Here is an 11938-nt window from a genome sequence, read left to right on the forward strand (position 1 = left end):
ACACAATCACACCCCTGCCTAACACAATCACACCCCTGCCTAACACAATCATACCCCTGCCTAACACAATCACACCCCTGCCTAACACAATCACACCCCTGCCTAACACAATCACACCCCCTGCCTAACACAATCACACCCCTGCCTAACACAATCACACCCCCTGCCTAACACAATCACACCCCTGCCTAACACAATCACACCCCTGCCTAACACAATCATACCCCCTGCCTAACACAATCACACCCCCTGCCTAACACAATCATACCCCCTGCCTAACACAATCACACCCCTGCCTAACACAATCACACCCCCTGCCTAACACAATCACACCACCTGAGAAAGTCACACCCCCTGCCTAACACAATCACACCACCTGAGAAAGTCACACCCCCTGCCTAACACTCTGTATAGTATCTGAGCCAGTCTGAAGCCACATCCTTTCCCACCCTGCCTTACACTCTGTATAGTATCTGAGCCAGTCTGAAGCCACATCCTCTCCCACCCTGCCTAACACTCTGTATAGTATCTGAGCCAGTCTGAAGCCACATCCTCTCCCACCCTGCCTAACACTCTGTATAGTATCTGAGCCAGTCTGAAGCCACATCCTCTCCCACCCTGCCTTACACTCTGTATAGTATCTGAGCCCGTCTGAAGCCACATCCTCTCCCACCCTGCCTTACACTCTGTATAGTATATGAGCCAGTCTGAAGCCACATCCTCTCCCACCCTGCCTTACACTCTGTATAGTATCTGAGCCAGTCTGAAGCCACATCCTCTCCCACCCTGCCTTACACTCTGTATAGTATCTGAGCCAGTCTGAAGCCACATCCTCTCCCACCCTGCCTTACACTCTGTATAGTATCTGAGCCAGTCTGAAGCCACATCCTCTCCCACCCTGCCTTACACTCTGTAGTATCTGAGCCAGTCTGAAGCCACATGCTCTTACACCCTGCCTTACACTCTGTATAGTATCTGAGCCAGTCTGAAGCCACATCCTCTCCCACCCTGCCTTACACTCTGTAGTATCTGAGCCAGTCTGAAGCCACATCCTCTCCCACCCTGCCTTACACTCTGTATAGTATCTGAGCCAGTCTGAAGCCACATCCTCTCCCACCCTGCCTTACACTCTGTATAGTATCTGAGCCAGTCTGAAGCCACATCCTCTCCCACCCTGCCTTACACTCTGTAGTATCTGAGCCAGTCTGAAGCCACATCCTCTCCCACCCTGCCTTACACTCTGTTGTATCTGAGCCAGTCTGAAGCCACATCCTCTCCCACCCTGCCTTACACTCTGTAGTATCTGAGCCAGTCTGAAGCCACATCCTTTCCCACCCTGCCTTACACTCTGTAGTATCTGAGCCAGTCTGAAGCCACATGCTCTTACACCCTGCCTTACACTCTGTAGTATCTGAGCCAGTCTGAAGCCACATCCTCTCCCACCCTGCCTTACACTCTGTAGTATCTGAGCCAGTCTGAAGCCACATCCTTTCCCACCCTGCCTTACACTCTGTAGTATCTGAGCCAGTCTGAAGCCACATGCTCTTACACCCTGCCTTACACTCTGTATAGTATCTGAGCCAGTCTGAAGCCACATCCTCTCCCACCCTGCCTTACACTCTGTAGTATCTGAGCCAGTCTGAAGCCACATCCTCTCCCACCCTGCCTTACACTCTGTAGTATCTGAGCCAGTCTGAAGCCACATCCTCTCCCACCCTGCCTTACACTCTGTAGTATCTGAGCCAGTCTGAAGCCACATCCTCTCCCACCCTGCCTTACACTCTGTAGTATCTGAGCCAGTCTGAAGCCACATCCTCTCCCACCCTGCCTTACACTCTGTAGTATCTGAGCCAGTCTGAAGCCACATCCTCTCCCACCCTGCCTTACACTCTGTAGTATCTGAGCCAGTCTGAAGCCACATCTCTCTCCCACCCTGCCTTACACTCTGTAGTATCTGAGCCAGTCTGAAGCCACATCCTCTCCCACCCTGCCTTACACTCTGTAGTATCTGAGCCAGTCTGAAGCCACATCCTCTCCCACCCTGCCTTACACTCTGTAGTATCTGAGCCAGTCTGAAGCCACATCCTCTCCCACCCTGCCTTACACTCTGTATAGTATCTGAGCCAGTCTGAAGCCACATCCTCTCCCACCCTGCCTTACACTCTGTAGTATCTGAGCCAGTCTGAAGCCACATCCTCTTACACCGCTGAACGTACCATGTGCTTTTAGTGAAACGACTTTTAATAAAATCATGGTTTGTGAGCGTTAACTCTCTGGTATGAAGATAGCCGACACTGTAATTACAACGTCGGTTCAGAGGTTTATTAAGTCTGTGGGAGAGCACATAGCTTTTTTTGCCTTGTATGAAAACAAACTACAGCAAGTAAAGAGTGAAACTAAATCACAGATCTCAGAAGTGAGCAAAAACAATTAAAACCCAAAACAAAGACTTAAAGTAAGAGAACTTCATAAAGATAGGTTACATTTTCTGGAAGGCAACTAATACCAATAAATGGCACAAATATCCTCAAATGCAATTGACAAAGAACAGAAGGACTGTGTGTGTGGCATAAATGAAAAGGTATCAAACACATATGGAAACCACGTTCAATTCCTTCCAGTCATTCCAATGAGCCCGTCCTCTGGTGTGTGTGTGTGTTTGAGAACAGTTTACATTCTGACTGGCTGTCCCCAATTGCTCCTTAGATACAGATCCTGATGAGGGATGCTAGGGTGATAGCTGCCTGCATCTCTTTTCAAGTGAGGAGGTAGTAGGAAGACCTGATGGTTTACTGTGTTTCAGTAGTAAGACCTGATGGTTACTGTGTTTCAGTAGGAAGACCTGATGGTTTACTGTGTTTCAGTAGGAAGACCTGATGGTTTACTGTGTTTCAGTAGGAAGACCTGATGGTTACTGTGTTTCAGTAGGAAGACCTGATGGTTTACTGTGTTTCAGTAGTAAGACCTGATGGTTACTGTGTTTCAGTAGGAAGACCTGATGGTTTACTGTGTTTCAGTAGGAAGACCTGATGGTTTACTGTGTTTCAGTAGGAAGACCTGATGGTTACTGTGTTTCAGTAGGAAGACCTGATGGTTACTGTGTTTCAGTAGGAAGACCTGATGGTTTACTGTGTTTCAGTAGGAAGACCTGATGGTTTACTGTGTTTCAGTAGGAAGACCTGATGGTTACTGTGTTTCAGTAGGAAGACCTGATGGTTTACTGTGTTTCTGTAGGAAGACCTGATGGTTACTGTGTTTCAGTAGGAAGACCTGATGGTTTACTGTGTTTCAGTAGGAAGACCTGATGGTTACTGTGTTTCAGTAGGAAGACCTGATGGTTTACTGTGTTTCAGTAGGAAGACCTGATGGTTTACTGTGTTTCAGTAGGAAGACCTGATGGTTTACTGTGTTTCAGTAGGAAGACCTGATGGTTTACTGTGTTTCAGTAGGAAGACCTGATGGTTTACTGTGTTTCAGTAGGAAGACCTGATGGTTTACTGTGTTTCAGTAGGAAGACCTGATGGTTTACTGTGTTTCAGTAGGAAGACCTGATGGTTTACTGTGTTTCAGTAGGAAGACCTGATGGTTTACTGTGTTTCAGTAGGAAGACCTGATGGTTACTGTGTTTCAGTAGGAAGACCTGATGGTTACTGTGTTTCAGTAGGAAGACCTGATGGTTATCGCCTTCAGACAGTGTTTCAGTGAAGTTTAGCCTCCGCATTCTGAGTAGCATGTCAGAAATAAATACTGCTCTCAGACGATATTCAACAGGTTCACTAAAACATATGGGAGGAGCATGTACCATGTGATTGATTTCGTTCTGTCTAGTTCTACGCCTTTCCAATCCCATTCCCCCCCTCAGTGGGCGTGTCTGTGGGAGAGGGCAGGTCCAGACGGGCCCAGGTGATTGGCTCCCCCTTCCCCATAGAGATCTCCATCTTGGAAGACATCATGTTCACCACACTGCTAGTCACATCGATCACCTAGGAGACATGAGAGGGAGATGAACTATGACTACCACAGAGATCCTATTAAAGGGCTTAAGAGTTCTAATAGTTACTTTATATGATGATTTCTGCCTATCCACACTGTCACAATGAACAGCTCATTACCCTCATCACTTGTTACCACCATCTTCGTCACTCACCCCCCATAAGTTGATCTTCTGCTCAAACTCCTTCTCTCCCTCAAAGACCACACGGATGATCACCTAGAACACAGATATACTAACCACTGACACAAAAGGCAAGCATTTTCAAATATCTGTTTGCCTGTGTGTGGTGTGTACCGTGGTGCCGTTGGCCTCTGCATAGCTGAGCTCTGGTAGAGAGTTCTTGGCATAGATCGAGATGATGACCTGGCCGCCTGTCTGGTGCCAATCAAACCTACACGGTACCACCTTCATCCCCTGGAGGGGGCAGAGAGAAATACATAGGGAGGGGGGGCATGCGCACTTCTGATTGTGTGAATCTGTCTGAGTCAGTGCCTGAGATAAACTCTGAAGGGGTGCTGACCTTGTCTGGTTTCCTCCAGAGGTGACCTCCTGTGGTGCAGCCCTCCTGGGCCAGGAAACAGTTAAAGTCAGACGTCTTCCTCCTACAGCAGCTCCAGAACTTCATCCTGACAGACAGGGTACAAGCCCAGAGCAGAGGCCAACAACAGTCATTGATCACACATCTATCCAGATATACTGTACAGGAGGAGGACATCAGAATCTCAAGTGTTTTTGGGTCTCACCCCTCGTGGAAGTTAGGGACTCCAGGGTGGTGTTTACACTTCTCCTCGTTACTCCCTGGACCAGAGAAAGACTGCAAGGGAGAGAAACCGGGACACACACCAACACAATACACTAAATCAAAACAGCTATTCATCTCATCACTCTCTGAGCCATGACTGGTAACTTCTACACACACTGAGAAATGGAGTAGTACTCTACCTTGGAGCAGCCTCCATTCTTACAGGACGTGCCAATCTTCACCTCCTCCTCCTCTTCGTCTAGTGAGAGACAGTGACAGAGAGCCTGTGAGCCACCCACCTCTCAATCCTATCAGAGCCAGGTTAAAGGTCCATTATGACAGCAGCATACCTGTGTTGTGAGGCTGCCTGCTCTCTGCCAGCCGGACTTTCTCCAGAGCCTGTCTCAGAGAGGAGAACACCTTCTGCTGAAGTCGGACCAGGGGCTCATCACCACTGAAACACACACACACATGATCACTAAGGATAAACACAAACTGTGTGTGTGTCACCTGAGTAACGTGTGTTACCTGGGTCTGTGTATCAGCTCTAGTGGTTTAGGAGCCTGAATGATATAGGGGTCACCACGGGGCTTTAGCTCCTCCCCCTTCTCTCTCCTCCCCTCTGAGCTCGTCACCTCCGGCAGGATCGGCTCCACTGGCTTCTCTCTGTTATGGATACCTCTGCTGCAGCCCTGAGGAGAGAAACACACCCTTCAACTTTAGCATATCATATAGCATATGTAATACTGAACACTTCTGAAACTTTACAAAGGCCTCTTCTCTTCTATCTCGGGGAGGGAGCAGACATCTCTTCTATCTCGGGGAGGGAGCAGACATCTCTTCTATCTCGGGGAGGGAGCAGACATCTCTTCTATCTCGGGGAGGGAGCAGACATCTCTTCTATCTCGGGGAGGGAGCAGACATCTCTTCTATCTCGGGGAGGGAGCAGACATCTCTTCTATCTCGGGGAGGGAGCAGACATCTCTTCTATCTCGGGGAGGGAGCAGACATCTCTTCTATCTCGGGGAGGGAGCAGACATCTCTTCTATCTCGGGGAGGGAGCAGACATCTCTTCTATCTCGGAGGGGGAGCAGACAGAGCCGGGGGGGGGGGGTTAACTCACCTCTATGCTGAGGAAGTCTGAGAAGTCCGTGGTGCGTCTCGTGCAGCAGGACCAGCCCTACAGGACAGTCAGGTCAATACGGGTTCATTACCCACACAGTCAATAGTCTATAAAAACATCTTTCTCCACCTCGTTTCCTCTCCTTCATCTGCTTTTATCACCTATGTGTTGTGTTCAGGTAAGTGGAGATGAATGAGAGGTGATTAGCAGAGGACACCACTGTACATTTACCAGATGCTTTTATCCAGAGCAACTTCCAGGAGAAAGTGCCTTGCTCAAGGGCACGTGGGCAGATGTATCACCTAGTCGTCGCTGGGATTCGAACCAACAGTCTTACTCACATACTGTGTTTAGTGGTTCTGTCAGGGTAAGGTTGACCCTACCTTAAGAGCATCGTGAAAAACAGGCACGCCAGGGTGAAAGGTACAGGCATCTATGGAGGAGAACATTCATTAATATGATAGAGCAAAATACGGACATAACTATCTAGCTTCATAAAACATATATTTCATTGTATCAACACTTTCCTTTCAGATCAAACAAAAAAATGTCGGTGATCCGCCCTGGTTATATTTACGTCTCCAACGTGTTCCATGCGATTCCGTAACGGGAGTAGCGCACAAAAATCCACAAAGGCACACGTTTGCAGCTGTCACTTGCTAATAGTAAAGAACGTGTACAATATCTAACATTCAACTATTCCTAAACTGAGAATGCCATGTGTAGACATTCATAGTTTGTTATACACAGCCAGTTAAATTCCTTTTTAGCTCCACTTACCACCAGCGTTGTCGTCTGGGTCAAATCGTTGTCCGCAACCTTTGTTGTAGCACATCAACGTCATGATGAACGAACTGAGATAACTCGTCGGGCTATTAAAATATACTATATTCAATTAGGATGTAAAGCAGCCAGATGTTTAATACAATATTAATAAGCCTGCCTGGCCATGTGTTTCCTCCCGCACACAGTTCCGGGAAATGGCGGTGGAGTTCGGGAACTTTCGTTAACCAGCCAGCCAGTGTTGTTTGCAGGCATGTACGAAGAGACGAAGCAAGATAAATAACTGCATTCAATCTGTCAATATCTTTCTTCTCCAGCAGGTGGCGCTTTTTCGCTCTCATCGAGCAAGGAGTTTTTGTATGGAGGTCAGTAAGTGTCGAATTTGGTTAACAAACAATGTAATTGTTTATTTGATCGAATAGATGTTTTGTAATGATTAGGATGTTACGAGTGTGTGTGTGAGAGAGAGAGGGAGACCGAGAGAGGGAGACAGAGCGAGGGAAGGAAGAGAGGGAGACAGAAAGAGAGAAGGAAGAGAGGGAGACAGAAAGAGAGAAGGAAGAGAGGGAGACAGAAAGAGAGAAGGAAGAGAGGGAAGAAAGAGAGAAGGAAGAGAGGGAGACAGAGAGGGAAGGAAGAGAGGGAGACAGAAAGAGGGAAGGAAGAGAGGGAGACAGAAAAGGAAGAGAGGGAGACAGAAAGAGGGAAGGAAGAGAGGGAGACAGAAAGAGGGAAGGAAGAGAGGGAGACAGAAAGAGAGAAGGAAGAGAGGGAGACAGAGAGAGAAGGAAGAGAGGGAAGGAAGAGAGGGAGACAGAGAGAAGGAAGGAAGAGAGGGAGAGAGAAGGAAGAGGGTATCTCAGTTATTTAAATTACTTTTCAATTCCTTTATTTTAAGAAAAAAATCAAGTAGTTAAATATGGGAATGTATTTGGAAATACATGTGGACATTTTTAGATAAAACTCAAATACACCGATTCAAATACACTCCCATGCATTTAACCCATTTATTAAATACATATTTTAATAGTGATGTAAAGTACTACTTAAGTATTTTTGGGGGGTGTCTGTACTTTACTATTTATATTTTGGACAACTTTTAATTTTACTTCACTACATTCCTAAAGAAAATATGTACTTATTACATTTTTCCCTGACACCCAAAAGTACTCATTACATTTTGAATGCTTAGCAGGACAGGAAAATTGTCAAATTCCCACACTTATCAACATCCCTGGTCATCTCTACTGCCTCTGAGCTGGAGGACTCACTAAACCGAGAACATCCCCGGTCATCTCTACTGCCTCTGATCTGGAGGACTCACTAAACATTATTACTAGTTTGTAAATTAAGTGTTGGAGTGGGCCCCTGGCTTTTAAAAAAAACAAGATAATTGTGTTGTCTGGTTTGCTTAATATAAGGATTTTGAAATGATTTATACTTTTACAATTAATACTTAAGTATATTTTAGCAATTTCATTTATTTTTGAACCTTAAGTATATTTAAAACCAAATACTTTTAGACTTTTACTCAAGTTTCACTTTTACTTGAGTCATTTTATATTAAGATATCTTTACATTTACTACAGTATGACTTGTGTAGTTTTTCCCACTACTGTATTTGAAAGGATTTTCAAATACAATTTGGTTGACTATTATTATTATTATTATAACCATTCAAACACAAAGCAATTGTTTTGGGATGTGTATTTTCAAATGGTGTGCAAATGGTGTGAGGAGGTAATAGCCCATAGTAGCAAAGTAATTACAAATTAGCAGAATTACACTGGAGTGATAGATGAGCAGATGATGGTGTGCAAGTAGAAATACTGGTGTGCAAAAGAGCAGAAAAGTAAATAAAAACAATATGGGGATGAGGTAGGTAGATTGGGTGGGCTATGTACAGCTGCAGCGATTGTTTAGCTGCTCAGAAAGCTGATGTTTAAAGTTAGTGAGAGAAATATGTGTCCAGCTTCAGCGATTTTTGCAATTCGTTCCAGTCACTGGCAGCAGAGAACTGGAAGGAAAGGCGGCCAAAGGAGGTGTTGGCTTTGGGGATGACCAGTGAGATATACCTGCTGGAGCGCGTGCTACGGGTGGGTGTTGCCATCGTGACCAGTGAGCTGAGATAAGGCGGGGCTTTACCTAGCATAGACTTATAGATGACCCGGAGCCAGTGGGTTTGGCGACGAATATGTAGCGAGGTCCAGCCAACGAGAGCATACAGGTCGCAGTGGTGGGTGGTATAAGGGGCTTTGGTAACAAAACGGATGGCACTGTGATAGACTGCATCCAGTTTGCTGAGTAGAGTATTGGAGGCTATTTTGTAGATGACATTGCCAAAGTCGAGGATCGGCAGGATCGGCAGTTTTACTAAGGTATGTTTGGCGGCGTGAGTGAAGGAGGCTTTGTTGCGAAATAGAAAGCCGATTGTAGATTTGATTTTGGATTGGAGATGTTTAATATGAGTCTGTAAGGAGAGTTTACTGTCTAGCCAGACACCTAGGTATTTGTAGTTGTCCAAATATTCTAGGTCAGAACGTCCAGAGTAGTGATGCTAGTCGGCAGGCGGGTGCAGGCAGCGAACGGTTGAGCGTATACATTTAGCTTAACTAGCATTTAAGAGCAGTTGGAGGCCACGGAAGGAGTGTTGTATGGCTTTGAAACTCGTTTGGAGGTTAGTTAACACAGTGTCCAAAGAGGGGCACACTGAACTCTGTCTGTGATAAGAATGCGGTGATTGACAGGGTCCAAAGCCTTGGCCAGGTTGATGAAGACGGCTGCACAGTACTGTCTTTTTTTCGATGGCGGTTATTATATGGTTTAGTACCTTGAGCGTGGCTGAGGTGCACCCGTGACCAGCTCGGAAACCAGATTGTACAGCGGAGAAGGTACCGTGAGATTCTAAATGGTCGGTGATCTGTTTATTAACTTGGCTTTCGAATACTTTAGAAAGGCAGGGCATGATGGATGTAGGTCTAATAACAGTTTGGATCTAGAGTGTCACACCCTTTGAAGAGGGGGATGACTGCGGCAGCTTCCCAATCTTTAGGGATCTCGGACGATACGAAAGAGAGGTTGAACAGACTTGTCCAGATTGTCTCGCCCAGCTGATTTGTAGGGGTCCAGGTTTTGCAACTCTTTCAGAACATCTGCTATCTGGATTTGGGTGAAGGAGAAGCTGGGGAGGATCAGGCAAGTAGCTGTGGGGGGTGCGGAGCTGTTGGCCAGGGTTGGGGTAGCAAGGAGGAAAGCATAGCCGTAGAGAAATGCTTGTTGAAATTATCCATGGTGACCGTGTTTCCTAGCCTCAGTGCAGTGGGCAGCTGGGAGGAGATGCTCTTGTTCTCCATGGACTTTACAGTGTCCCAAAACGTTTTGGAGTCAGAGCTACAGGGTGCAAATTTCTGTTTGAAAAAGCTAGCCTTTGCTTTCCTGACTGACTGCGTATATTGGTTCCTGACTTCCCTGAACAGTTGCATATCGCGGGGAATATTCAATGCTATTGCAGTATCTGTTCTTAGTTCTACTTTTTTGAAAGGGGCATGCTTATTTAAGATGGTGGGGAAATTACTTTTAAAGAATGACCAGGCATCCTCAACTAACGGGATGAGGTCAATATCCATCCAGGATACCAGGTCGATTAGAAAGGCCTGCTCGCCGAGGTGTTTAAGGGAGCGTTTGACAGTGATGAGGGGTGGTCGTTTGACTGCGGACCCATAGTGGATGCAGCCAATGAGGCAGTGATCACTGAGATCCTGATTGAAAACAGCAGAGGTGTATTTAGAGGGCAAGTTGGTCAGGATGATATCTATGAGGGTGCTCATGTTTATGGATTTAGGGTTGTACCTGGTGGGTTCCTTGATAATTTGAGATTGAGGGCATCTAGCTTAGATTGTAAGACTGCCGGAGTGTTAAGCATATCCGAGTTTAGGTCACCTAACAGAACAAACTCTGAAGATAGATGAGGGGCAATCAATTCACATATGGTGTCCAGGGCACAGCTGGATGCTGAGGGGGGTCTATAACAGGCCGAAACATTGAGAATTATTTTTGGATAGATTCATTTTTAAAGTTAGAAGCTCAAACTGTTTGGGTGTAGACCTGGAAAGTATGACAGAACTTTGCAAGCTATCTCTGCAGTAGATTGCAACTCCTCCCCCTTTGGCAGTTCTATCTTGATGGAAAATGTTGTAGTTGGGTATGAAAATCTCAGAATTGTTAGTGGCCTTCCTAAACTAGGATTCAGACATGGCAAGCACATCAGCGTTGGCGGAGTGTGCTAAAGCAGTGAGTAAAACAAACTTAGGGAGGAGGCTTCTGATGTTAACATGCATGAAACCAAGGTTTTTTCAAATACAGAAGTCAAGAAATGAGAGTGCCTGGGGACACGCTGGGCCTGGGTTAACCTCCACATCACCCGAGGAGCAGAGGAGGCGTAGGATCAGGGTACAGGCTAAAGGCTATCAAAACTGGCCGTCTAGTGCGTTGGGGACAGAGAATAAAAGGAGCAGATTTCAGGGTGTGGTAGAATAGATTCAGGGCATAATGTGCAGACAGGGGTATGGTGGGGTGCAGGTACAGTGGAGTTAAGCCCAGGAGAGGTTGCATCTCTGGACACGCTGGTTATACAGGGTGAGGTCACCGCATGTGACAAATTGCAAAAAAAAAAATTTTTTTTTTAAACAACAAAACAAAAAAAACAAAAAAAAAATCGCTGAAGTTGGAGACTTATCTCCCTCACCAACTTCAAACATCTGCTATCTGAGCAGCTAACCGATCGCTGCAGCTGTACATAGTCCATCGGTAAATAGCCCACCCATTTTCACCTACCTCTTCCCCATACTGTTTATATTTATTTACTTTTCTGCTCTTTTGCACACCAGTATCTCTACCTGTACATGACCATCTGATCATTTATCACTCCAGTGTTAATCTGCTAAATTGTAATTATTCGCCTACCTCCTCATGCCTTTTGCACACAATGTATATAGACTCTCTTTTTCCTATTGTGTTATTGACTTGTTAATGGTTTACTCCATGTGTAACTGTGTTGTCGGTTCACACTGCTATGCTTTATCTTGGCCAGGTCGCAGTTGTAAATGAGAACTTGTTCTCAACTAGCCTACCTGGTTAAATAAAGGTGAAATTTTAAAAAAGTGTGGGAGGTGGGACAAAGGAGGTATCTGAGGCATGTAGTGGGACTAGGGGCTCCGCAGTAAACTAGAATGATAACTATCCTAAACAACAGTATACAAGGCAGTGACATTTGAGAGACATAAAGCAATCACCGGTG

At 45.9% G+C, this 11938-nt stretch overlaps 1 protein-coding gene across 3 annotated transcripts; it reads right to left on the minus strand.

Moving 5' to 3' along the window:
- Positions 1–2295: 2295 nt before the first annotated feature.
- On the minus strand, positions 2296–6879 carry LOC124005578 (cysteine and histidine-rich domain-containing protein 1-like). 3 transcript variants are annotated; one of them, XR_006833654.1, is made up of 12 exons: positions 6640–6879; positions 6243–6292; positions 5860–5916; positions 5265–5428; positions 5087–5190; positions 4937–4995; positions 4738–4808; positions 4515–4620; positions 4289–4408; positions 4148–4210; positions 3611–3983; positions 2296–3579 (listed from the first exon to the last, which is right to left on the minus strand). XR_006833654.1 is itself a non-coding variant. In XM_046314974.1 (11 exons), exons 1-11 carry the CDS (start codon positions 6701–6703, stop codon positions 3831–3833), a joined length of 1011 nt encoding a protein of 336 aa, XP_046170930.1. In that variant the 5' UTR covers positions 6704–6879; the 3' UTR covers positions 2296–3830. The 3 variants fall into 3 exon arrangements, 1 of the variants encoding a protein (XP_046170930.1); XR_006833653.1 differs by having other exon boundaries at positions 2296–2781; positions 2935–3983; XM_046314974.1 differs by having other exon boundaries at positions 2296–3983.
- Between the last annotated feature and the right edge of the window lie 5059 nt (positions 6880–11938).

The sequence above is a fragment of the Oncorhynchus gorbuscha genome, linkage group LG19, assembly GCF_021184085.1.
Source record: "Oncorhynchus gorbuscha isolate QuinsamMale2020 ecotype Even-year linkage group LG19, OgorEven_v1.0, whole genome shotgun sequence".
Taxonomy (NCBI): Eukaryota; Metazoa; Chordata; class Actinopteri; order Salmoniformes; family Salmonidae; genus Oncorhynchus; species Oncorhynchus gorbuscha.

What these genes read in the sequence shown, in the direction of transcription:
- LOC124005578 (XM_046314974.1), bottom strand. Translation starts at nt 6,703, where the DNA reads ATGACGTTGATGTGCTACAACAAAGGTTGCGGACAACGATTTGACCCA. An exon ending in GAGCTGATACACAGACCCAG is followed by an intron (nt 5,191 to 5,264) that starts GTAACACACGTT and finishes TGTGTGTTTCAG; the next exon opens with TGGTGATGAGCCCCTGGTCC. An exon ending in CAGAGGCCAACGGCACCACG is followed by an intron (nt 4,211 to 4,288) that starts GTACACACCACA and finishes TCTGTGTTCTAG; the next exon opens with GTGATCATCCGTGTGGTCTT.